This window comes from Phascolarctos cinereus, unplaced genomic scaffold (genome assembly GCF_003287225.1).
Source record: "Phascolarctos cinereus isolate Bilbo 61053 unplaced genomic scaffold, phaCin_HiC Scaffold_2;HRSCAF=192, whole genome shotgun sequence".
In the NCBI taxonomy this organism is placed as follows: Eukaryota; Metazoa; Chordata; class Mammalia; order Diprotodontia; family Phascolarctidae; genus Phascolarctos; species Phascolarctos cinereus.
In genome coordinates this window covers 280,970,992-280,994,553 of record NW_027555625.1, presented here as the reverse complement: position 1 = coordinate 280,994,553, position 23,562 = coordinate 280,970,992, and the positions used below count along the sequence as shown (strand labels likewise).

The 23,562-nt window shown below is 34.5% G+C and overlaps 1 protein-coding gene across 1 annotated transcript in view; it reads left to right on the top strand.

The window, feature by feature from the left end:
* Positions 1 to 23,562, top strand: part of CYLD (CYLD lysine 63 deubiquitinase) — a 68,620-nt gene that overhangs the window by 3,957 nt on the left and 41,101 nt on the right. The window contains exons 3-6 of the mRNA XM_020985169.2: positions 11,439 to 11,943; positions 13,520 to 13,822; positions 15,507 to 15,612; positions 22,275 to 22,373. Of these exons, the coding sequence (XP_020840828.1) occupies positions 11,446 to 11,943; positions 13,520 to 13,822; positions 15,507 to 15,612; positions 22,275 to 22,373 (1,006 nt within the window). The 5' untranslated portion in view covers positions 11,439 to 11,445. The remainder of the gene's footprint in view (positions 1 to 11,438; positions 11,944 to 13,519; positions 13,823 to 15,506; positions 15,613 to 22,274; positions 22,374 to 23,562) is intronic.

Genomic DNA, 23,562 nt, shown 5'->3' with positions numbered 1-23,562 from the left:
AAGGTGGGATTTCAGCTGAGACTGGAAGAAGCCAGGGAAGATAGGAGGTAGAGAGGAGAAGGGATTGAGTTTCAGGGATGGGTCATTGAAAATGCCCAGAGTGTGTGTGTGTGTGTGTGGGTGGGTGGTGGGGCTGGTGGGGAATAAAGTGTAAGAAGACTGGAAAGGTAACAGGGAGCCAAATCATGAAGGCCTTTAAAAACCAAACAGAAAATTTTATATTTGATACTTAAGGTAATAAGGAACCACTGGAGTTTAGGAAGATCTCTTTGATAGCTGAATGGATGGAGAATGGATTGGAGTGGGGAGAGATTTGGGTCAGAGAGACTAATCAACAGACTATTGAAAATAGTATAGCTTGAAGTGATAAAATTGCTACCAGGTTTGTGGTATTGTCAGAGGAGAGAAGGGGACGTACATAAGAGAGATGTTGCAAAGTTAGAATGAATAGTACTTGGCAACAGATTGGTTATGGGAGGTGGAAGAGAGTGAAGAATTGGGGAGGGCACCTCAGTTGTGAATCTGGGTGACTGGGAGAATGGAGGTAATAGGGAAGTTAGGAAGAGGGGAGAATTTTAGGGGAAAGATTTGGACATGTAGAATTTATGTTATCTATTCAATATCTCAGAAGATGGGAGGATAGAAGTCAGGAGAGGGTAGGGATGAATAAATAGATCTAAGAATCATGTGTGTGTGTATGAAATATAAAATATATATATATATATATATTTATATAAATGTACATGTTTTTATGTGGAGAGAGAGACAAAGAGACAGTATAATTGAATTCCTGGGAGCTGATGATATCACTGAGCAATGAAGAGGGCCCAAAACCAGAGCCTTGGGGGACAGCCATAGTTAGAGGCATGACCTGGATGAAGATCCTGGAAAGGAGACTGAAGAATGGTCAGACAGGTAGAAGAAGAACCAGGAGAGAGCAGTGTCAGAAAAACCTGTAGGGAAGAGAGTGTCAAGAACAGGTTGATGGACAGTGTCAGAGGCTACAGAGAGGTCAAGAAGGATGAGAATTGAGAAAAGGCCCTGAGATTTGGCCATTAAGAGGTACTTGGTAACTTTGGAGAGAGCACTTTCAATTGGATGATAAAGTTGAAGTTAAAAAGAGTGAGAAAAAAGGAAATGGAAGCACTGAAGGGAGGAGGTCTATTTGTTTACTCTAGGAGTGATCGACTAAGGAACTGAATAGTAATTTTATTATTCATCTGTTTTGGAATGCTAACACAAAACTATTTTTACATATGATCTTTTTCTTGTTCAAGATTGCTATAAATGTTGCCTCAAGTCATCTTGGGTAAGAGTCTTGTCAGAAGGCAGTGGGGAAGTGGGCCAATGTGTATCTCTCTCTCTCTGTCTCTGTCTTTCTCTTTCTCTGTCTCTCTGTCTGTTTCTTTGTCTTTCTCTGCCAGAAATTACTTGGATATTAGATTAATGTAAAATTAGGAAAAAAATTTTCCTGGTAGATTTGTCTAAAACCCAATATACAGTATTAATATTTTTTTTCCTTCAGCACAAATCTCATTACACTGTACAGACACACTGATTAAATGTTTGTATTGAAAACGGGCCCTTGCTGTTATGGGAAGCTTGGGGTCAGTAAAAGTGTGCAGTCTCCTTGAAAGCAATCCAGCCTATTCTGTTCTTTTCAACTCTGGGCACAGTTCATTAGCCATCTGTACTTTCTTTCCTAATTATATATACTATTGGACAAGCTCTATAGAGTGCCCATTTAGTAGATGCATGTTGAAGTCAAGGCAATGGGCAGTCTTTATCCATTTGGTCTTTTCTGTAGGTGGTCTGGCCAAACTCTTTTGAGTGATTTCAGATTTCTTCTTGGAGACTTTCACTGTCTTGATAGTTGATGTAATTAATACAGTGCCATCTTTATCTGAGGACCCACCTTCCTTAGGGAAACTTGGACCTGGACTCTTGTACTGGATCTCCTCCATCACAGTGATGAATACTTCTGGTGAGCTTACATTTCCATGTTTTATACCTCACCTGAAGTTTATTTTCAGAAGGTCATTGAACTGGGTTATTTCTGTCATTTTCCAGAGAATCTATTACATTCCAAGGAATGATTTTTGCATGGACATGGGAGGCACCTTTTAAAAGGTCCTGCCAGGTAGTATTTTATTCTTCTGAATCGAATGTTTTTTCATAGTCAATAAATAAATAAATACAATGGAATCTTATATTCTCCTTATCTTTCTGCCTTTTGTGAGACAGTAAAAGTGTGAAGTAAAAATTGGTTGAGTAACATTCCATGAATTTTTATGAATTCAGAAAAAAACTAAGTCCCATTAACATGACCTATTTGGATACAAAGTGTTTTGGAGAGGAACCAACATTTACTTTCTGTCATAGCATTGGAGATAAGGGAAGCACTTTCAGTGGTAGTGGCTAGTACTTAAACTTTCTCTGTGGTCTAGAAATATGTCTCTTTTCTAATATTCTTTATATTTTTTGGAGGGAAGAGTATAGAGCTGGGAATAGAAAGGACTTGGCTGGATGTTTGTCCGTGTATTTACATGTAGAGTTTAGATGGATCATGCAGGTCACACTGCTATTCTTATAGAATCATGAAGTTGGCAACAATTTATGCCCTTCTTAGGAAGAGAAATAGAAGAGAAGGCTTAAGGACAAAGGGAACTGCTTAGGATATAGCAAATAAAGATGATTTAAAGGATCATATTACAGGTACATTTTGCTTTTTGCTACATAGACCTCCCTGTAAAGTTACATGTAAACCAAATTCCATTTTAATTGTGTTGGGAGTGCTTGCCATGTATAAAAAACTCTTTTTTGTTTTATTTTGTAAAAAAAAATCCCTAATTTAAATTTTTTTTGTAACTATAGATTTTCATATATTAGGATTGCTTATAACATTTCTGTTTTGATATTTTCACATATGTTTGTGTCAGTATATAAGTTGGGGTGAGATTTTAAACAGCATAAGGATTCCTCCCCAGTCATGAAACGTAAAAAACTTTTTCTTGGTAAGTCAAATTTTAGCTTGCTTAAGAATATGAAAGTTTCTCCTTGTAGAGAAAGAGATTCTTTCTTAAAGTGATAGTTGGTTGTTTTGTATTATATAGAAGAGTTTGAAAGAGATCTCATTGGCTTTCCTTTCTGTTTGATAATTATAATCTGGAACAGTAATTTAGTACAGTATGTAGTGATTCTGAAATCTGATAAAGAATGGATAGCCGTCAGTGCTTTTAAGAACTAGTATACCTTAGGAGAAGCACAAAGTTGTTGAGTTTCAAAACTGGCTTTGTTTCTTCAGTGAGATTCTTATGAACTGTATGTGCTAATAACCTGAGAATCAAAATGACATTGTATCTTCTAGATAAGGTAGATATTGACACTTTAATAATATGTACAAATAGTGATTCAGCTAATTGATGATGTTAATTTTGCTATCTGATATGGTTTAGAACTTGCTGAAGTTTTCATTGGTATTTAGTATATAAAATATTTTTTGGCTGTATTGTATTCCCAGGTCATTAGGAGGTAAAGTAAATATTTGTGTCCTCTAAACTTACATACCCATGTATAGTAAATCCCTATTTGGTTAGAATCTACAAGCAAACTCAAATAATTAGTGTTTTCACAGGTCTTTTCCAATAATTGATGCTTCAATTTAACTTGGGTAAACATTTATTAAGATCCTTGCTGCTGGGAATACAAAAGCAAAAATGTCTTGTCACAGGGAGCTTACATTCTTTTGGGATGAATATATCATGTTCACAGGTGAATAAATATAAGGTAATTTGAGGAGCTAGGAACCACTTAACTGGGGTGATTTTATAAGGCTTTGTGTAGGAGGTAGCCCCTCAGTTGAGTTTTGAATGAAAGTAAAAATTCTGTTTTTGAAGCATTTGGGGCAGAGAGGGGTTGGGTAGGGATAGCCCATGTGAAGGTATGGAAGTTCAGGGAAGAACTAGTAGTCTAGTTTGCCTGGTACATTAAAATACGTATAGGGGAGTAATAGCAATGTTTGAAAAGATAGATTGGAACTAGATTGTAGAGGGTGTCAGTTGCTAAGTGGAGGAATTTTTATTTTTTATCTTAGAGGAAATAAGGAGCTACTGAAGATTTTTTAGCAGAGTAGTGACATGATTAGACCTTGCCTTAGGAAGATTATTGTAGCTACTTTGTGAAAGATTGATTAGAAAGGAAGACTCAAGAAGCATGGAATATAAGAGACAAGAGGTTATGAGAACCTGAACTAGTATGAATGGAGAAGAGGGACAGATGTGAGAGACAATGATGTAACCTCTATAAGACTTGTTAATTGATTGGATACCGTGGGAAGAGCAAAGAGTGACCTGGAGTTTGTAAATCAGGGTGACTAGAAGAATGATGGTACTCTCAGTGGAAATAATTTGGAAGGAGATGGGGGTAGGGGGAAGATAATTAGTTCCATTTTGGAGGTGTTGCATTTTAGATTCTGACAGGACATCTGGGTGGTTACTGTCAACTGCCAACCGTACATGTGGGTTCCTGGAATTTAGGCGAGAGGTCAGGGCTAGATATATAGATTTATAAGTCAAGTGCATATTGATGATCATTGAACCCATGGGGAAACCCACACTTGCCCCAGACAAGTAGTTGAAAAACCAAGAGAGAACAGTTTCTTGGAAGCCAAGGAAGAAAGAGATATTTAGGAGGGAGGGAGTGGTTAACAGTATCAAAAACTGTAGGTTGTGGATTGCTAAGTAGCAGTGATTATTCAGTTGAGATCATGGATTTGGTGAGAGTGAACCTAGTACTTGCTTGGCTTCCTCCTATTGAGCTCATCAGTGTTGGAGTAGGAGAGAAGAAGACTGTAGGGTTAATCCACTTTTGAGGATTGGCAAGGCCTGAATGGTCCTAGAAAGAGGGAGTGAGGAATTCAAGAGTAGAAGATAATTACTCTTATCAAGATAGTGAAGGATGGAAAGTGAGAAATGAGCAGGGCTAATAGATTGGGAAAACAGGAAGAGGAGGTAGAGAGATTAGAGGTCATGATGAGGTTAAACATATTTAGGAGGAATAAGGTAGAGGAAGAGCTAGAAGAACAAGAAGTTATGATCAGAGAGAGATATTTCAGAGTTCAGGATCATGAAGGGCGTATAGTTATGGGTAATAGATTATCCCTATGACTGAGCCTTAGGAAGCATTGCTAAGGCTAGTGGAGGTGATGGAATTCCAGCTGAGCTATTTAAAATCCTAAAAGATGGTGCTGTTAAAGTGCTGCATTCAATATGTTAGCAAATTTGGAAAACTCAACAGTGGTCATTGGATTAGAAAAGATCAGTTTACATTCCAATCCTAAAGAAGAGCAATACCAAAGAATATTCAAATTATCAAATAGTTGCAGTCATTTCACACACCAAACAAGGGTATAGTTAAGATTCTGTAAGGTAGGCTTCAGCAATATATGAACAAAGAATTATCAGAAGAGCAAGCTGGTTTTCGAAGAAGCAAAGGAACTAGAGACCAAATTGCTAACGTTGCTGAATTATGGAGAAAGCAAAGGAGTTCCAGAAAAACATCTACTTCTGCTTCATTGACTACACTAAAAAGCCTTTGATTTTGTGGATCACAACAAAATGTGGCAAGTCCTCAAAGAGATGGGAGTACTAGATCATCTTATTTGTCTCTTGAGGAATCTATAGGTGGGCCAAGAAGCAACAGGAAGAACCCAGCATGGAACAACTGATGGGTTTAAGATTGAGAAAGGAGTACGACAAGGCTGTGTATTGTCACCTCATTTATTTAACTTATATGCAGAGTACATCATGTGAAATGCCAGGTGGGATGAAGCAAAAACCAGAATTAAGGATACTGGGAAAAATATCAACAATATAGCTATGCAGATGATGCCACTCTGGTGGCAGAAAGTGAAGGAGAATTAAGAAGCCTCTTGATGAGGGTGAAAGAGGAGAGTGTAAAAGCTGGCTTGAAGCTTAACGTCAAAAAACTTAAGATCTTGGCAACTGGTCCCATTACTTCCTGGCAAATAGAGGGAGAATAAATGGAAGCAGTGTCAGATTTTATATTTCTGTGCTCAAAGTGCTGCAGGTGGCATCTGCAGCTATGAAATTAAAAGATGTTTGCTCCTCAGAAGGAAAGCTAAGGCAAATCTGGACAGCATACTAAAAAGCAGAGACATTACCTTTCTGACAAAGGTCCATATAATTAAAGCTGTGGTTTTTCTAGTGGCAGTGTATGGCTGAGAGAGTTAGACCATAATGAAAGCTAAGTGCCACAGAATCCACACTTTCAAATTGTAGTGCTGGAGAAGACTTTTGAGAGTCCCTTGGACTGCAAGGAAGTCAAATCAGTCAATATTTAAAGAAACTAACTCAGGCCGTTTACTGGAAGGTCAAATACTGAAACTGAAGCTTAAATACGTTGGCCACATGATGAGAACACAGGACTTTTAGAAAAGACCCTGGTATTGGGAAAGATTGAAGGCAAAAGGATGGCAGAGGATAAAATGGATAGATAATGTCATGGAAACAATAAACATGAACTTACAGACTTGAAGAAATAGTGGAGGACAGAAGGGCCTAGCATGCTATGGTCCATGGGATTATGAAGAATTGGACGTGGCTGAACAAGAAGTGGCTGAGATAAAAGGAAGATATAGGTCGTAAGAGTTAACAAGGTAGTTGAATTAGAAAGTCAGGGTGCTGAGGGAACACCAACATGTAAATCAAAGTCCACACAAATTTAAAGTTAGGAGTTGGGGTACTGAGGAAGAATGTGACCTGGTCGAGAAAGGAGTGAAAGGGACCTGTAGATCAGTAGAGTACAGCAACAAAGATCTGTACTTTATTGACAGATAGATGGATGGAGTGAGCTTTGGAGGGGGGGAAAGTTGAGAAGTAAATACAGTGGGAGAGCCTGAAAGTGGCAGTAAGGATAAAGGAGTATGCTTTATCCAGAGGTATATTAAGAATCTTCAAAGATTAGTTCTTTTCAGGGTAGTTAATATTTTAAGTATTAACTCCTTAGAAATTGGTAATTTGAGTATGATTTTTTGATAACTCTCATTCTGAGAGGCAGTTGTGATGTAGTGGATAGATAGCTGGCTTTGGATCCAGAAAGACCACCTGGGTTTGAGCTCCATCTCTGGTACATATATACATACTGGCTATGTGACCCTGGAGAGTCACTTCACCTCTTATTGATCCAGGAAACTTTTAGGACTATAAATTACAGAGAAGGTGCAGATCTGCCTTGCTAGAGGGAGTTTCCCCATTCTAGAGTTCCCTATACCAGTGAAATCACAAGTCCAGTCTCTATTCCTCATTCTCAGTATACATATTATAATAATCATAGCTTTCCAATTTCCAATGCTGGAAAAATAAGAATTTACTATGTTTCGGTAATGAGATGGGTAGGCTATATTTACAAATTCAGATAAAATAAATCATGATTAGTTTTGGGATATCTTAAGAAAAAAAATCACCTATAATGGCCAGATAAATCAGGTAAAGTTCTTTGGGATTTGATTAGTTTATTTTTTATAAAGACTTATGATTTCATTGGTAGGAAACTCCTACTGAAGCAGATCTCCATTGATTTGAAAATTAGAAAAGGGCATATTATCATTCTCGGTTGTCTTGGTATTAAACATGGCTACTTCTAGTTAGCTTTAAACAAAGGCAATTACTATGTATACGTGACAGCTTGGACTGTGTATTTTCCACTTTGTTATGTACATGCCAAGAACATGGTAGACATTCAGTAAATAATTTTCTTTCCAATTTAAACCTAACTTTAATGCAGTTTTCATTAGCATTGCTTATTAGTGGAAACTATCACTTCAACTCCTGAAACTCTTAGTTTACAAAGCTCTCTGTGTTGCTTGGTATTCTGCTTGTTTCCATATTTCATGTAAGGAAGGCATGAAATTAATCAATATGTTATTTGTAACATGCAATTAATATATTACTCTATCATATTATAGTTCCAAGATTATAAGTAGTGTTTTGCCAAAGTTATTGGATTTCTGAATTCTTGGAGCCATCATTTTCTCCCCATTTCATGTTCAGCAAAGCACAGGTCTTACAAACCTAAATTTTACTTAAAAATGTTTAGAAGAGACGTTAGCCTTTCTTGATAATGCTTTATACATATATACATATATATACACATTGCCAACATCTGCTCCAATATGCTCATTCCCACTTATATTATCCTAAGTGGAAATAGAAAAGTGATGTTTATCAATATCTGTCCAATACATTTTCTTAGTACCTGGGGATTGTTCATCTTCTGTAGATCAGTCCCATTTTCTATAGATTGTAGATTTTTCAAATAATTTTTTCTCTCTCATCCTACGAAGACACAAATCTATTTGAGAAATTCCAAGCAAAGAATATAGTTATACAACTAATTTTTAATAGTTTTCTAATGACACAATGAGGCAGCTAGGTGGTTCAGTGGTTAGAACACTGGGCCTAGAGTCAGAAAGACCTGAGTTAAAATATGAGCTGAGACACTTACTACCTGTGTGAGCTTGGGCAAGTCATTTAACCTCTGTTTGCCTTAATCTACTGGATCAGGAAATGGCAAACCACTCCTGTATCTTTGCCAGAAAAAACCCACGGACGGCATAGGCATGCTATGATCTGCAGGGTAATGAAGAGTCAGACATGACTGAATGACTGACCAGCAACAATGACAAAATAGTCAATTCAATAACCGAATATTTTAATTTGGCTAAATGTCACTAATGTATTAGTTGTCATAAACAGTTTCAAATTGTGACTTCAAACGTTTAAGATAAAGAACTGTAAATTATGAGCATTGTTTATATACAAATAGTTGCCAATGCTAAATAAGGTTCCTGGTATATAAAAATAGTGAAAATAATGTTATGTTTTTTCACAATTAAGTTTGAACTTGATTTACATGATTTCTTTCAAAAACATTACCAGAAATGCTACAGTAGCTGTATTTAAATCCATTTCAATTTGTGTATGTGTATGCACACACACACACTTAAAAATGATAATCTCAGCTCATCGAGATGTAACCTTAGTTTGCATGGAGCTGAGAATGCTGAGGCTTGAGGGAAAACAGGAGAGAGAGGATCCTCCAAGCATATTCCATGAGCTAAAAAATACCCATACATTTTAATTCATGGAAAACCTCTTCAGGCCTTCTCTCAGAGCCTTTATATTTTTGTTTTTCATACAAAGCTTGAAAGCTTCCTTATGTAGCTTCCTATCTCTGTATAGCTCAAAAGCTGCATATTAAAAAGAGAGAGTGCTGGCTTCTAGAGGCAGGCAGGCAGCAAAAGGTGACAGTCAGATGTCAAAAGGGAAGATAGAAAAACTGTAAAAAGCAGAATCCGAGGCTAAAATAAAATTAATCTGCCACCATTTGACGTATGGGCAACATATCCATTAGGTCCTTGAGTTGGTTACTACATTATAGCATGGTATCACAATTCATTCATAAAGATGACCCCCAGTCATCATCAAAAAGTTTAACTTAATGTACCTTCCACTCTGTTGAATAAGATATTGAACTATATGATACGTTTGTGAGAATTTCAGCTTCCCTTATGTGGAGAATTGACTTGTAGGAGTACCTTATTACCTGACAGTGCTTTGTCAGTGAAGTACTTTATGCATAAATTTGCTTGGCCTTTTTAATTTGATTGAACTTTAAAATTTGGTTATTGTATTTCATAAACAAGACCTAGTTAAGAATTGAATAGATCTGGGGAATATGGGGATACTATAAATTATGCAGAAAAGAGAAATGGACATTTGTATCACAAGTAGAACAGATACAGTCATATACTGAGCAGGTAGGTGGTACAATGAGTAGAGAACAAGGCCTAGAATGAGTAAGACCTGAATTCAGCTTTGGCCTCAGATATTTTCTAGCTGTGTGACCTTGGGCAAGCCACTTCGCCTCTGTTTTCCTCATTTTTTTCATCTGCCAAGTGAGGATAATAGCACCTGCCTCTCAGGGTTGTCTTAAGGATCAAATGAGATGATATTTTTAAAGAGGTTAGCACAGTGTCTGGCACAGTGTAGGTGCTATGTTAGTAGTATGACCTAGTTAGTAGCAGGTTAGCTGTTATAATTGTTATTTCTCAGGAATTGAACAGCCATTTTATTATAAAAAGGATATATGCAGACACAGTTATTCTCATCAAAGCCTACGAATTTGTTCTATTAAAAATGTTTTAGGAATTAAGCCCCTGATAAAATAGTAATGAGGCTATATATTTTTACAATTTCCAGGAGGCCTTTTATGACATAAATTAGTTCCATGGCTGTTAAAAAATGGAAAAAAAATAGCTTAGGCATAAAATGTTTTAAGATTAGAGAAATGATACTAATGATTCAGAGGTAAAATGTTCCATTGACCAAAATATGACGTACAAAAAAAATTAGTTGTGGTTAGTTCAGAATATGTGAAGTAAGAGCCATGTGATCTCTGGTAAATCGTATTACCTTTCAGGCTTCAGTTTCCTCTTATGTAAAATTAGGGTGAGAGTGGGACTGGAGTTAAATTGAATGGAGATAATGTCCTTTCCAGGTCAGATTCTATGATTTTTAGAAAGTGAGTTCCCTGCTCCAAGATGAACATATGTGCCCCTTCTCTCTCCCTCCACATACACATACATATAAAAATTACAAACTCTTGAACCAGTGTATATAGTATTAGTAGCCATCTCTTAATTACATAACGTTTGTAGAACACAGGTGTTAGGCTTTCTTTTAAATATATGAACCTTTTATAGGTTTCATGTCAAAATAAGTTTACTCTTAATAAGTCTTAGCAGAGTTAAATGTTTTCTTGTTTTAAAACTTAGAATTTGATGATTGTGTTAATAAAAATTGAAAAAATTTCTATGTAAATTTGAGATTTCAAGATTTTTTCCCTATATCTTTGAATTTTACAAATTGAATTTGTGAGTACTACCATACTAGGATTTAACCCACTTGATGTTGCAATAAGGTATGCCACTTATTTCCCTAGTCAGTTATTTAAAATCACAAAATTATACTTTTATAAAATACATGTGAATATGTGCCTATGTATTGGTATATATACATGTATTTATAATACACATATGTACAAATCCTTTATTCCTGGATATATTTGAAATATTCCTAGGGTAACATCAAGTACACACATGTTCATAATCATAATAAAAGTGATATAACTTTTATCATAGTTTATGTTGAAAAAAGTTAAAATTTTCTTTTTGCTTGTCCTCTAGGCTTTTTGATTTGAGTATTTTTAGAAAAATGGATATCAGTTTGCTAAAACCAAAGCTTGAGACTGCCAGTGAAGGTGTTTTTTTCTTTTTTTTTTTTTGTTGGGGAGGGGGAGACATTTTACTGCAAATATGCTAGTGATTCCTTTTTCTTGAATTAATCTTTCAAACTTAGAATCACAATGAATTCAGGCTTATGGAGCCAAGAAAAAGTTACTTCACCCTTTTTGGAAGAACGGATTTTTTATTTGCTTCTTCAAGAATGCAGTGTTTCAGACAAACAAAAGATTCTTAAAGTACCAAAGGGGAGTATAGGACAATATATTCAAGATCGCTCTTTGGGGCATTCGAGAATTCCTCTTTCTAAAGGCAAGAAAAATCATATTGGATTAAAAATTTTGGAGCAGCCACATGCAGTCCTATTTGTGGATGAGAAGGATGTGGTAGAAATAAATGAAAAATTCACTGAATTGCTTTTGGCAATTACCAATTGTGAGGAAAGATACAGTCTGTTTAAAAACAGAAGCAGACTAAGTAAAGGCCTTCAAATAGATGTGGGATGCCCTGTGAAAGTACAGCTGAGATCTGGGGAAGAAAAATTTCCTGGAGTTGTACGCTTCAGAGGACCCTTGTTAACGGAGAGGACAGTGTCGGGAATATTCTTTGGAGTAGAGTTGCTGGTAAGTGTGACAAGCAATTTTTGGAATGTGTAGTATGTTTTGTTTTTTGGTTTTGGTGGGGGGAGGGTGTTGAAGTATATAGTTAAAAATAAAATAAGATTTTTCACAAGAGTTTTGTGTTTAATTGTCATTTTTCTTTAGATTTGTATTCTTTCCCCCAGGGATATACTGAGGTCTTTTAGGGCCTGATTGTTAGGACCAAAAATGTAATGCTATATTGGACATTTCAGAATGACTTACTTCAAAGCTACAATAGAGAATACAGTTAAACATAAACAACAATATTTAAAATCTTGTCTCTGAAATTTCTGATAAATTTAAAAAAATGAATTCTACTAAAACTATACCAGAATTGCAAACTGATTGATCAATTAAATACATTCCTAAATGTATTAAGATGAATCATTGAGGCATTTCTCAGACACTGTTCTCTCTTGTTATATAAAAATCATATAGAAGTTAAGTAAGTCAGGAAGACCTGAATTCAAATATGACCCTTAATAGCTGTGTGACCCTGGGCAAATCACTTAATGTCTATTTGCTTCAGTTTCCTGAACTGTAAATTGGGGATGATAATAGTACCCACCTATCAGGGTTACATCAAATGAATAATGTTTGAAAAGAGAGCACAATGCCTGAGATATAGTAAGTGCTACATAAATGCTAGTTTTTGTTACTACTACTACTACTACTACTACTACTACTACTACTACTACTACTACTACTACTACTACTACTGCTACTACACATAAGCTGGCATATGGGGATAATCTGGACGAAACTTTGCTATAAACTGTAGTAGCTTGACAGTTGTCTCACCTTGGACTATTTGGGAAAATCATCTTTAAATCATTTCTTCTAGATAGGCAGAGAAGCAGCAAGGTATAGTAGAAAGAGTACTGAATTGACTCAGAAAAGCTAGATTTTAATCCCAATTTCCTCTTCTCATGAACTGAATGAGCTTGGGCAAACCACTTAATTCCCTGATCTTTGGATTCTTCATCTGTAAATTCTCATGTGCTAGTTTTGAAGATTAAGGGTGGTAATGTACATGAAAACACTTTAAAAATCATGATTTTATACACATGTAAACATGTAAGTTGATTATTTTACAAAATATTAGTGGTTATTAAAACATGCCAGATGATTATGCAAATATTTATTTATTGTGTTTATTTATAAAGGATATCATATTGTACAAAGCTAAATGCCAGTTATACTTTTCAGTTGCATGAGCTTTGCATTTTTACCATTTTGTGAATGGAATCATTTATATTTACCTGTTAATTGTTAAAAAAAATGAATAAAGAAAAGAATGTTTATTCACAGATATTTATTTAGTTCTTTAGATACTGTCAAAACTATGAAGTAATTAATCCATTCATATGTAAATACATTGAATTATAACTTTTACTGTATTTTCTCTCTATCTACAGACAGTCTTTTTGCCTTCAGTCAGGTAACTGTCTGAGCTTTAGACAACTGTTGTTGCATATTTTTACTAGTTGCATTTGGACTTTTCTAAAATGATCTCCAATATTACCTATAGTGATTTTTTTTCTCTCTTTAAATCTAGGAAGAAGGTCGTGGTCAAGGTTTCACTGATGGAGTTTACCAAGGGAAACAGCTCTTCCGATGTGATGAAGATTGTGGTGTCTTTGTGGCTTTGGACAAATTAGAGCTTATAGAAGATGATGACAATGCATTGGAAAGTGATTATGCAGGTCCAGTTGATGTGATGCAGGTTGAACTTCCTCCTTTGGAAATAAACTCCAGAGTTTCTTTGAAGGTTGGAGAAGGTATAGAATCTGGAACAGTTATATTCTGTGATGTCTTGCCAGGAAAAGAGAATTTAGGATACTTTGTTGGAGTTGACATGGTAAGAAACTCTAAATTTTAATTTTCTGGGAGTTTGAATATGTATTAGTTGAATGTTCAAGCTGCTTATTAAATCAGCAAGAAAACTGCCTGTTGAATGTTTAAGGTGGAACATCCATGGGGTATGGTTTTAAAAGTGTTTTCTAAGTATAACCGACTTTGGGGAATTTGAATATTAAAAGAAGTCAGGAATGTAGGTTATGTAATAGAGTCCATTCTATCTAATTGTGACGTTGATTAATTCTTCCACTTTACTTTTTCAAAATAACTTTATGCCTGTTTCATCATATTATATTGTTTTCTTTCACTTTTAATCCAAGAGTTTAATCCTGTATTTGTTGTCTGTCATTGAGGCATTTCTCCACTTTTGGGGTTAAGATTTAGCTTTAATGAAAAGTGTTGTATTGGTTTACTTACATAGGATTTGCTTTTGAGTATGAGAAAATGTCATGTAATATAAGAACAAGCACTTTAAAAGAGGTAATTTTGAATGTTGCTATTGTTTTGAGGTAAGAGTAATAAAAAAGTAAAACGGTACTCAGAACAACTAATACATTCCTATATGGAAAATTTGATTTTAGCTATAGCATTACTTAGGAGAAAAGAAAGAAGGATAAAAGCATGCTTTTAGTTTTTCGGTTTAAAGGAGACCTGTTCTTCATCTCTGCTTTACACTAAAAGAGAGAAAAGGATTTAAACTTCAACGTGGAGAATTTCTTAGACATAAGAAAGAATTTAATATAGAGCTATTAAATCCCTGAATAAGAGGTTGTAGAATCTTCACTTGTTATATTTTTTTTTAGAAAACCTGACTTTGGTAGTTTAGGCATATTTTTGATGGGCAAAAGGAAGATCTTGGGCTTTCTAAGTCTTTCTGCTCTTATGATCAATTGACTTTGAGTGTTCTACATTATAAATAATAGTAAATAAACATTTATTATGTATTATATTCAAGGCACTGCCCTAGGTATTATGGAGTTATATCTAAGATAAGCATCCTCCCCAGGAGGAGCTTATTCCTTACTTGGGGAAACAAAGCTGAAATACATGAAATGATAGAATTGTTTCAAAGTATTGTACCCCCAAAATGCAGAATAAGACATAGTATTACTTTGGTAGACTTGTGATCTCATCAGTCCTTCCAACAGTGCAGATCTTAACACATCTGTGCTCTCACGTATTTTTAAAGTATTATTTATGTTGTGCCTTGAATAACAAAATGCAAATTTTATGTTTAAATTTAAATATTTAAAAGTACTAAAAAGATGTTAACAAGTAATCAGAATGGGAACAGTTTTAATCAGAGAGTTATTTCTGGAGGAGGGAAAAAAATCTGATTTTGGAAACAATTTTTATCCATGTTAATGTTAATGTTGTAATTTGTAGAAGGAGAACATGGTTATGCAGAAATATATTATTGTACGGTAAAATGTGAAGAAAAATTTAGATACTTTGCCCTATAGATTTACTACAACAGTTCTTGGATTACATTTTCTAAAGTGTGATGATAGTCCTTTTATAAAAGCTTCTCATATTTTATCAATTTTCCTCTTAAGCCCAAAAGATGAAATTATTTAAAGAAAAATTTCTGGCCTAACATAAAACTGAAAATGTAAATTTCTGTATTCAGCATTTTTAAAAAAAATAGAATCAGTTTTTAGTATGTTTTTATTTTGTATTTCCAGGATAATCCTATTGGAAATTGGGATGGAAGATTCAATGGGATACAACTTTGTAGTTTTGCAAGTGTTGAAAGTACACTTCTGTTGCATATCAATCATATCATCCCAGGTATGTTTTATATATTTAAAAAACAGTCTGTATATTCAAATGTCCTGTATAAAGCCCAAAACCTTATAGTAGCTTTCCAATTAGCACGTATTTCAGCTTTTGTTTTTTGATTATAGTACCGTAATTACATAAAAAGTTTCTTTGTTACCATAAAACAAATGACAAATACTGCTCTTACTTTTTAGAAGTCAGGTGGGATGTATACCTTTATCATTCATCTTTCCTTATACTACAATTATATTATGTTTAATTCTCAATATTTCTATAAAGATTTTAAACTTGTACTTTTTGTAAATCATAAACAGCCCAACTTATGGCCCTCTTTCCCTCTCTCTCTCTTTCTCTTTCTCTCTGGCCAGTGGGAGGAAGGGGTGTGGATAGTGGAATGAAGGAAGCAATTTCTACAGCAAGTTCCTTTACCCTAGTATATATCCTCTCTGGGTCAGCTATGAAGTACTCTGGGCATATTAAATGCCTAATTATTAAAATATTAACCAAGTCTTAATCTTGCTTTTTGCATTTCTATTGTATAGAATGTTATCTTTAATATTAACATAAAACCAAAAGTTGAGGATATTTGTTGAGGTACATCATATGGTTCATGAATAAAAAATAGTTGAGTTGTAGAAGATGACAAACCCTGCAAGCAGTGACTTGGAGTTTTAGTACATCTTCTGGATGAACTTGGCATGGAAATATTTGAAGGTTACACAGATTACTTGTTTAGCCACACTTACTGTCTGTCTGACCCTGGGCAGGTCTCAATGCCCTGGCTAACCCTAGAGGCTGACCTGCAATGGTAGAAAGAATTTATCTGTCCCTGTATAGAAGGAACTTTAGAGGTCATCAGTTCTGACTCTACCCACCCACCCATTTTACAAATTAGAAAAGTGAGGCACAGAAAAGTGAAGAGACTTGCTCAGGATCACCCATTCAATTTTAATTGTTTCCAAGAGTCATCCTAGGGGAGGGAGGCAGGGAGAGAGGGAGAAAATTTGGAACTCAAAATTTTATATAAAAATTAATGTGAAAAATTGCCTTTACATGTAATTGGAAAAAAATAAAATACTGTCTGCTAAAAAAAAAAAAGAATTTATCTGCAAGTTCCCTAAACCAATGAAGTCTCAGGATCAGTCCCTATCCCTATGCCTAAGCAGCTGTTCCTATAGTGATATTTTGTTTCTAGTTCTCCTGAAGCAATTTTTATTCCAGTGGCCCTAATGCTATTTTTGGCATGACTAAAACTTCTAAATTGCTTCTCTGTTTCTTCTCAATGCCTCAGTTTTCTCATGTATGAAATGCAGGAACTGAATTAGATAATTCTTAAGTTTTATTCAGCTGTAACTTTGTGACAAATTGATCAACTCCTAATGATTGGTCATTCCTTTTGTGTTGGGTTGACAAGTAATATTTAAGGAGGCTAAAGATGGGCAAGACCTTAAAAAATTGCAATACTTTTTCACTGGATTTTCTAAGTTACAAAGGGAGGTATATTATAGAAGGCATGAGACAAATGGTTGGTTGCTATATCCCATTTTTGATTTATAGTCTGAGATACTTTTATGTACTTGAATTCTTAAGAATCATTTTTTTATTCCAATAATTAGAATCTTGGCTATTCCTTTCCTATACTTTAGAAACAAGAATTTTGCATTAGACAAAAAACATTCTCATACATTTTATGTTTTCACTAATAACTTTTGTGTTTAAAAGTTATTTAACCTAGAAATGTCAAGTTTAGATCCTATATTTTAATATAGTATTTCTTTAGTATTTTCTAATATATAATCATTTGTAAAAGTCTGTTTAGAAATTCTAGGATACTTTATGGTTTCTTTAAAATAAGTATGCAAAATACAAAAACAAGTAGTATATGTGGATATCTTTGATTTCATAATGATTATACCCATGCTGTTTTGTCCTACCATTGTAACAGTAGAAAAATGATGCAATAAAAAGGTGAATAGAAAGATCCCTCTTAGTAAGGTACAGACTTTGAGTTGTTTTTATGGTTATGATGATGGACTTTTTCAGATCCATCCATTCTCATCTATCCTTTTTCTCTTATGATCAATGGCATGTTTTTCTGTGATACCTGACCGAGTTTAGGCTGTAAGCCTGTAGCCATGGAGCAGAATAAAGCCACGTAAGAGTCAAATCCATGATCTACCATCATTAGTATGATGATTATTACAGTTAGTATAAATGAGACCTGTTCATAAATAAAAGAGGGTATTTTCATGGGTTGTCTTATTGTCACCTAATCAGAAAGATATACAGTAATATTAATTATAATTAACATTTATAGTGCTCTAAATTTTGTAAAGCACTTTTATATAGTCTCTCATTTGATTTTGATCCCCACAAGAATCTAGTGTAGTAGGTGCTATTGTTTTCCTGATTTTACATATGGGAAAATTGAGGCTGATCCAAGGTCACACAGATATTTTCTAATGGACTCTAAAAGATGGAGGGCCTTCCTATCTTATTATCCTTTCTATGACTAGTTACTTTTTTCTCTATCCACGGGTAGACATTAGAAATGTGTAAGAAACAGGCTTTCAAAAAAGAATAGCTATGTAAAAGACAAAAGAATAGTGAACACAAAACTATATAAATAAAGACAACATTGAGAAGTAAAAAATTATGGCACAAACAGTGTCAATGTTAGTAATGTACTATCAAAGAAATATTCACAAACAGTGTCAATGTTAGTAATGTACTATCAAAGAAATATTCTTCCTTTCTGTTAATTGGTAAATAATTTGTTAATATTTCTTAATAGTTACTGATAAAACTTTCCTGTAAGGGGGTTTGTTGGGAATTATATATTTTTTTTCAAGTCAGTGAGCATATTAAACACTTGCTCTGTGCCAGGCTTTGTGCTAAGCACTTGGGGATACACTGAAGGCAAAAGACATTTACTTTTCTCAAGGAGTTCACACTCTAAGAAGGAGAGATAACATGTAAACAGTTATGTGCAAACAAGCAATATACAGGATAAATTGTAAGTAATCAAGAGAAGGAAAAGACTAGCATTAAGCAGGACTGGGAGAAGCTTCCTAGTAGAAGCTTGGATTTTAGCTGAAACTTGAAGGAAGTCAAGAAAACCAGGAGGCCTCTGTGACGTTCCTGATAATTGGTCGTGTGGGTTCTGCTCAATAGCTTCCAGGAAGCTCCTGGCTTCCCAAACAGATGCAACCCAGGGAACTGTCATATTAAAACAAAACATATCACTACATTAACAAAATTAAAATGATGAAACCTGAAAAATAATTCATCATTAGTGCAAAAGTTTTTTATGAGTGCCATTTTTAAGTGTAAATTAATTTTCTCAAGTTTTAGGAGTTAGCTGTTTGATCATGTTAATAAACAATAGTCAGTAAACATTTATCAATCACTTACTGTGTGCCAGGGATACAAATAGGAAAAAAGAAAGACAGTCCCTACCATCAAGGAGCTTATAATCTAATGGCAGAAGACAACCCACAAAAGGAAGCTAAAAGGAGTTGGGAGATTTACCAGAATTGGAATAGCAAGGCAGATGAGGTCTTATAAGATGATGTGGTTATTCCAATAATGGACTTCCTGGGGCTTGGTGGAGAAGTCAGTTAGAGAAGTCCCAAAGTAATGTAGCCAGGTGAGAAATGAGATGCCTAAGCTGAACTTTCTTTCCTTAACTGGAGGTTTAGAGTTCATGGCTACAGCCACCAATCAGAGAGGCAGAGAATAGTAATGAGGTGTGATGAGATCTTGCATGATGTTGAGGTTATCCCAATAATGAGACATTAAGTTCATCTCAACCAAAGTGTAGTGTTTCTTGTAAAATATACAAAATATACTTTTATTAAGATTTTTAATAGTAACTGGTAAATTGAATTAATAAAGCAGAATAAGTTAGGGGAAGGTGTGCCAGGTTTGAAGTTAAAGGATTTGAGTTCACATCCCAGTTCTTTTGCTGCTCATGTGACCTCAGGGAAATCACTCCCTCAATTTCATTATCTGTACAATGAAGGCTGGACTAGATAAGCTCTCTAAGGTTCTTTCCAGTTATAAATCTCTTATCCAATATTATTCTTTAAGATTACGTGGTAAATTGTGAGCTTTCTGAACCAATTCAGAAACATGTTCAGGGACTTATAGCATACTTCGGTTTTTTTTTCTGTATCTTATGGAAATAATAATTTTCTGACTGCATTTTTTTTTATTGCTAAGAGAAAAAAGCTGATTTTATTAAACTTAGCCTACTTTGTTTAAATTTCTTTGATTTTTTTAAAATTTAAAAATGAATGCATATTGAGGGCACTAGAAGTCTCAGAAAATTGTCCATTTTTAGTATGTATTTTAAGGAAGAAAAAAGAACCAAAATGTGAAGTTTAGCTCATGTATAATTGATAGTGTTTTCCTCAGCATAGAACACTCCAAGTATAGAAGAAAGATTTGAAGTATTTTCTACTCTGCATCATTTGTATTTTTCTCAGTGTAGTTTTCCATATTCCAATTTGTTTTGAAATTTAAATCATCCAAGAGTTTTCAGTAGTAATTAACTATTTCTTTGCTATCCCCTCCCCCAATATGCCATTTATATTTCTGTTGTATGTCTTGCCAATGCATTTTGTTCTTTACCACATTATTTTTTTGTGGATTGTAAATAAACAATAATTGTCAAGCCTTTGTCTGGCATTACATTAATAAATGTTGAATACATGCTTTCTTTGGGAATCAAATGTCAGACATACGAGCTGCACCTATATTTGTCATCTTGTGAGACAGGGGCTATCACTGCTCCCATAGGAGCAGCCAAGAGAAAGGAGAGGGAAAAAATATAACAACAGTTAGTGTGGTAATTAGTATTATTACTTTTAATTGTGTATGTTAATATTTAATGTGTATGTTTTTTATGTCATGTACTTGGGATTGACTAGCTTTTGGGGTCTTTTATATCAGTTAATTGTCTTTAATAATAAGACTATTCTCAGTCAATTTCCCTGATGTATTTTGAAGCGTGTGACTTTCTGTTATTTTCTGCACTTGAACATCTATGATATGCTATGCCATTTACTATATTGGGAGAATCCAAGAAAATGTCTTTTTTGCTTTTTTTGATTGATTAATATTGTACTTAGCATTTTTTCCTCTTTAATTTGTCATAGGCTTGAAGTAATTTACCAGTTTAATTTGTAAATTAAAAGAAATACTCTGTGCTGCAATTTACTTAAAAGTTCAAGCATCTAGTTGAGGCTAATTACTATAGTAAATGCAGTGTGGTACTTTAAAATGTGTACTTTTTCCTCACTGGAAAAATGACCAACCATTAATTGGAGCTAACTGATATAATATGATTTCCTTCTATCACATTTTAACAGTGGCTTTTCCTTGTGTTAAAATGTAAATTTTCCCCATTTTTTCCTATCTTCCAAATTCTACCTTGGATGATATGATTTGGGCTGATTTACAGCTTTATCAGGTATGATTTTTAAGTATTACATACATCTTGTGGAATGTAATATAGATTTTTTTCAGGGACTGTGTTTCCATATTGACTTTTACACAGATGCCTTTTCAATATATTGAATATTTAACTCAAAATAGAATTTATGATATTGTACTGGTCTTGGTGCTAAATGTGACTTTGTAAAACTTTATGGGTGTTTCTTAGAATTACATTAGGAAATCTGCTACAAAAATTATTATTGTCTTTGGATGCTAACTTATGTGCATATGCCTGTGTGTTTTACATATTACACTTATATCTATATTCACCACATAATTAAATTCTGAATAATTTTAAAATCCTAAACTGTGCATGAATTTTTATTTGTAATCTTAAATACCAGACTGAGTATGTTTACAAATGGCTAAGCTTTGAAAAGATGATGTCATTATTAAGCTGGATGAGTTTTGGCTTTTTAAAAAATTTTGAGTAGGAATAACATTTTCAAGACATTTATTAAACTATGTACCAGGTACTTGCTAAGCTAAAAGAAAGGCAGCCCCTGCCCTCCAGGAGCTTATCATCTAAAGGGAGAATGGCAGTATACAAAAAGGAAGCTAAAAAGGGAGAGGGAAAGGGAAAGTGATGATAAAGTGAAATACCAGAGCTGATGAGATATTGAAAGTTCCCAATAAGGAGCTTTCCAGGGCATGGTGGAGAAGTCAGCCAAGACCAAAAGGAGTTCAACCATGTGAGAAATGAGATGTCTCAGCTGAGCTCCCTCCCTTAAATGGAGGGTTTGGAATTCATGGCCCCACCTTCTAGGCAGAGAGGCAGTATAATTTTAAAGATAAAACGTGATTTAGTGCAGGAAATACTAGATGTAGAATCAGAAGACCTGGGTTCAGGTCCTGACTTTACTCTTTTATTAGTAGTATAAATCTGAGCAAGTAACTTCCCTTCTTTGTGACCCTCCGTTTTCTCACCTTCAAAATAAAGTTAGGACTATTGTTTCTTCTGACTATAGCTTCTTGTAATAGACTTTGAAGGTAAGACACTTTTTGTATCTTTGGTGGAATCCACAAAATTGTAAACTTGTGACAAATTGACTATAAATATTGACTTTTGTTTGATCTACTGTAGAAATAGTTTTTGCTTGATTTTTACTGTTTTTGCTTTAATACATTTCTTAAAATTGAAGACTTGAAAAACATATCTAATGTTTCAGATAGTGTGACACAAGAAAGAAGGCCTCCCAAACTTGCGTTTATGCCAAGAGGTGGTGGGGATAAAAGTTTATCCAGTCATAGTAAACCAAAGGCTACAGGTATGCTTTAATAGAATGAGAGTTTCTGTTAACATGTGATTCTGATATTAGAGACTAACAGAGGTCAGAATTGAGCTACTTATTCTTAATTTCTGGTGATGGAAGAAAATTTGTATGAAATTTTTGACTTGAGGCTAGGGTTTTCAGCCTTTTTAGCAGATGAAAACGGTCACTGGGGCCTGGGTGGTGAAGGATACAGCTATTGCTTGAGCATAATCAGCTAGGTCAGGTTTTAAGGCCTGTCAATCAAAATTGACTAATTTTGGGTACCTTTGACTTGAAACATTGTGAAAAACAATTTGGAATTGTAAATTTAGTGGTTTAAAATTATTATTTGTAATAATACATGTACATAGAGCTTTATGCACTTATATAGTGCTTTATTCATATACACTATTCACAGATGTGTTATTTTGCATAAGATGAAGTATCTTAATGATAACCATATGAACTTTACTAACCATCAGTAGGACAGGTAAAATTCTGGGCCTCTGGAATATGTGGGCCTTTTCCTTCCCAAACACATCTAGCCACTGACCACAGAAACTCCTTCATACTGTGCTCCTGTTGGGTGTATATGTGTATTGTGTATTTGTGGAGATGTCATTAAAAAATATTAGGTATTGTAGGTACTGCGTGGGTGGTAGTTATACATCAATTAGCTGAATCTTTTTAAAGTATTGAAAAGTTGCATAAGATTCTTAATATGGGTTAGGATGGGGTATATCAGCTAAATGATACTATTGTAAATCATTTTAGAGGAAAGTATATTGTAGAGATACTTTGGGCACAAAAATGCTTCAAAGTATGTTGGACTTTGTATGGTCTTGGATCCTATGTGATATTGACTGATCTGTAACTCAAAAAGGATATGAAACTTTTGTATTTTGGGTTAGACAGTTCATTATTTTTTAATAGCCACCCAGTCTCCCTCTCTCTCTCTCTATGTATATATGTACACAGATATCTTAGTTGTATCTATATATATGCTTAATTGTGTTAGTCTGATGACAGACTTCTAAAATACCCAAACTGAAACTACTTTGTGTAATTATTGATTGGTTTATCAAAGAAAATCAGATTTTGAGTAGATCCTGGAGATTTCACTGCTTTTGACTCCTCAGGGGGTATGTTCTGCAGGATGGGGATCAGGCAGGACTATGCTAATGAAGTCTTTACAGCATTGCCT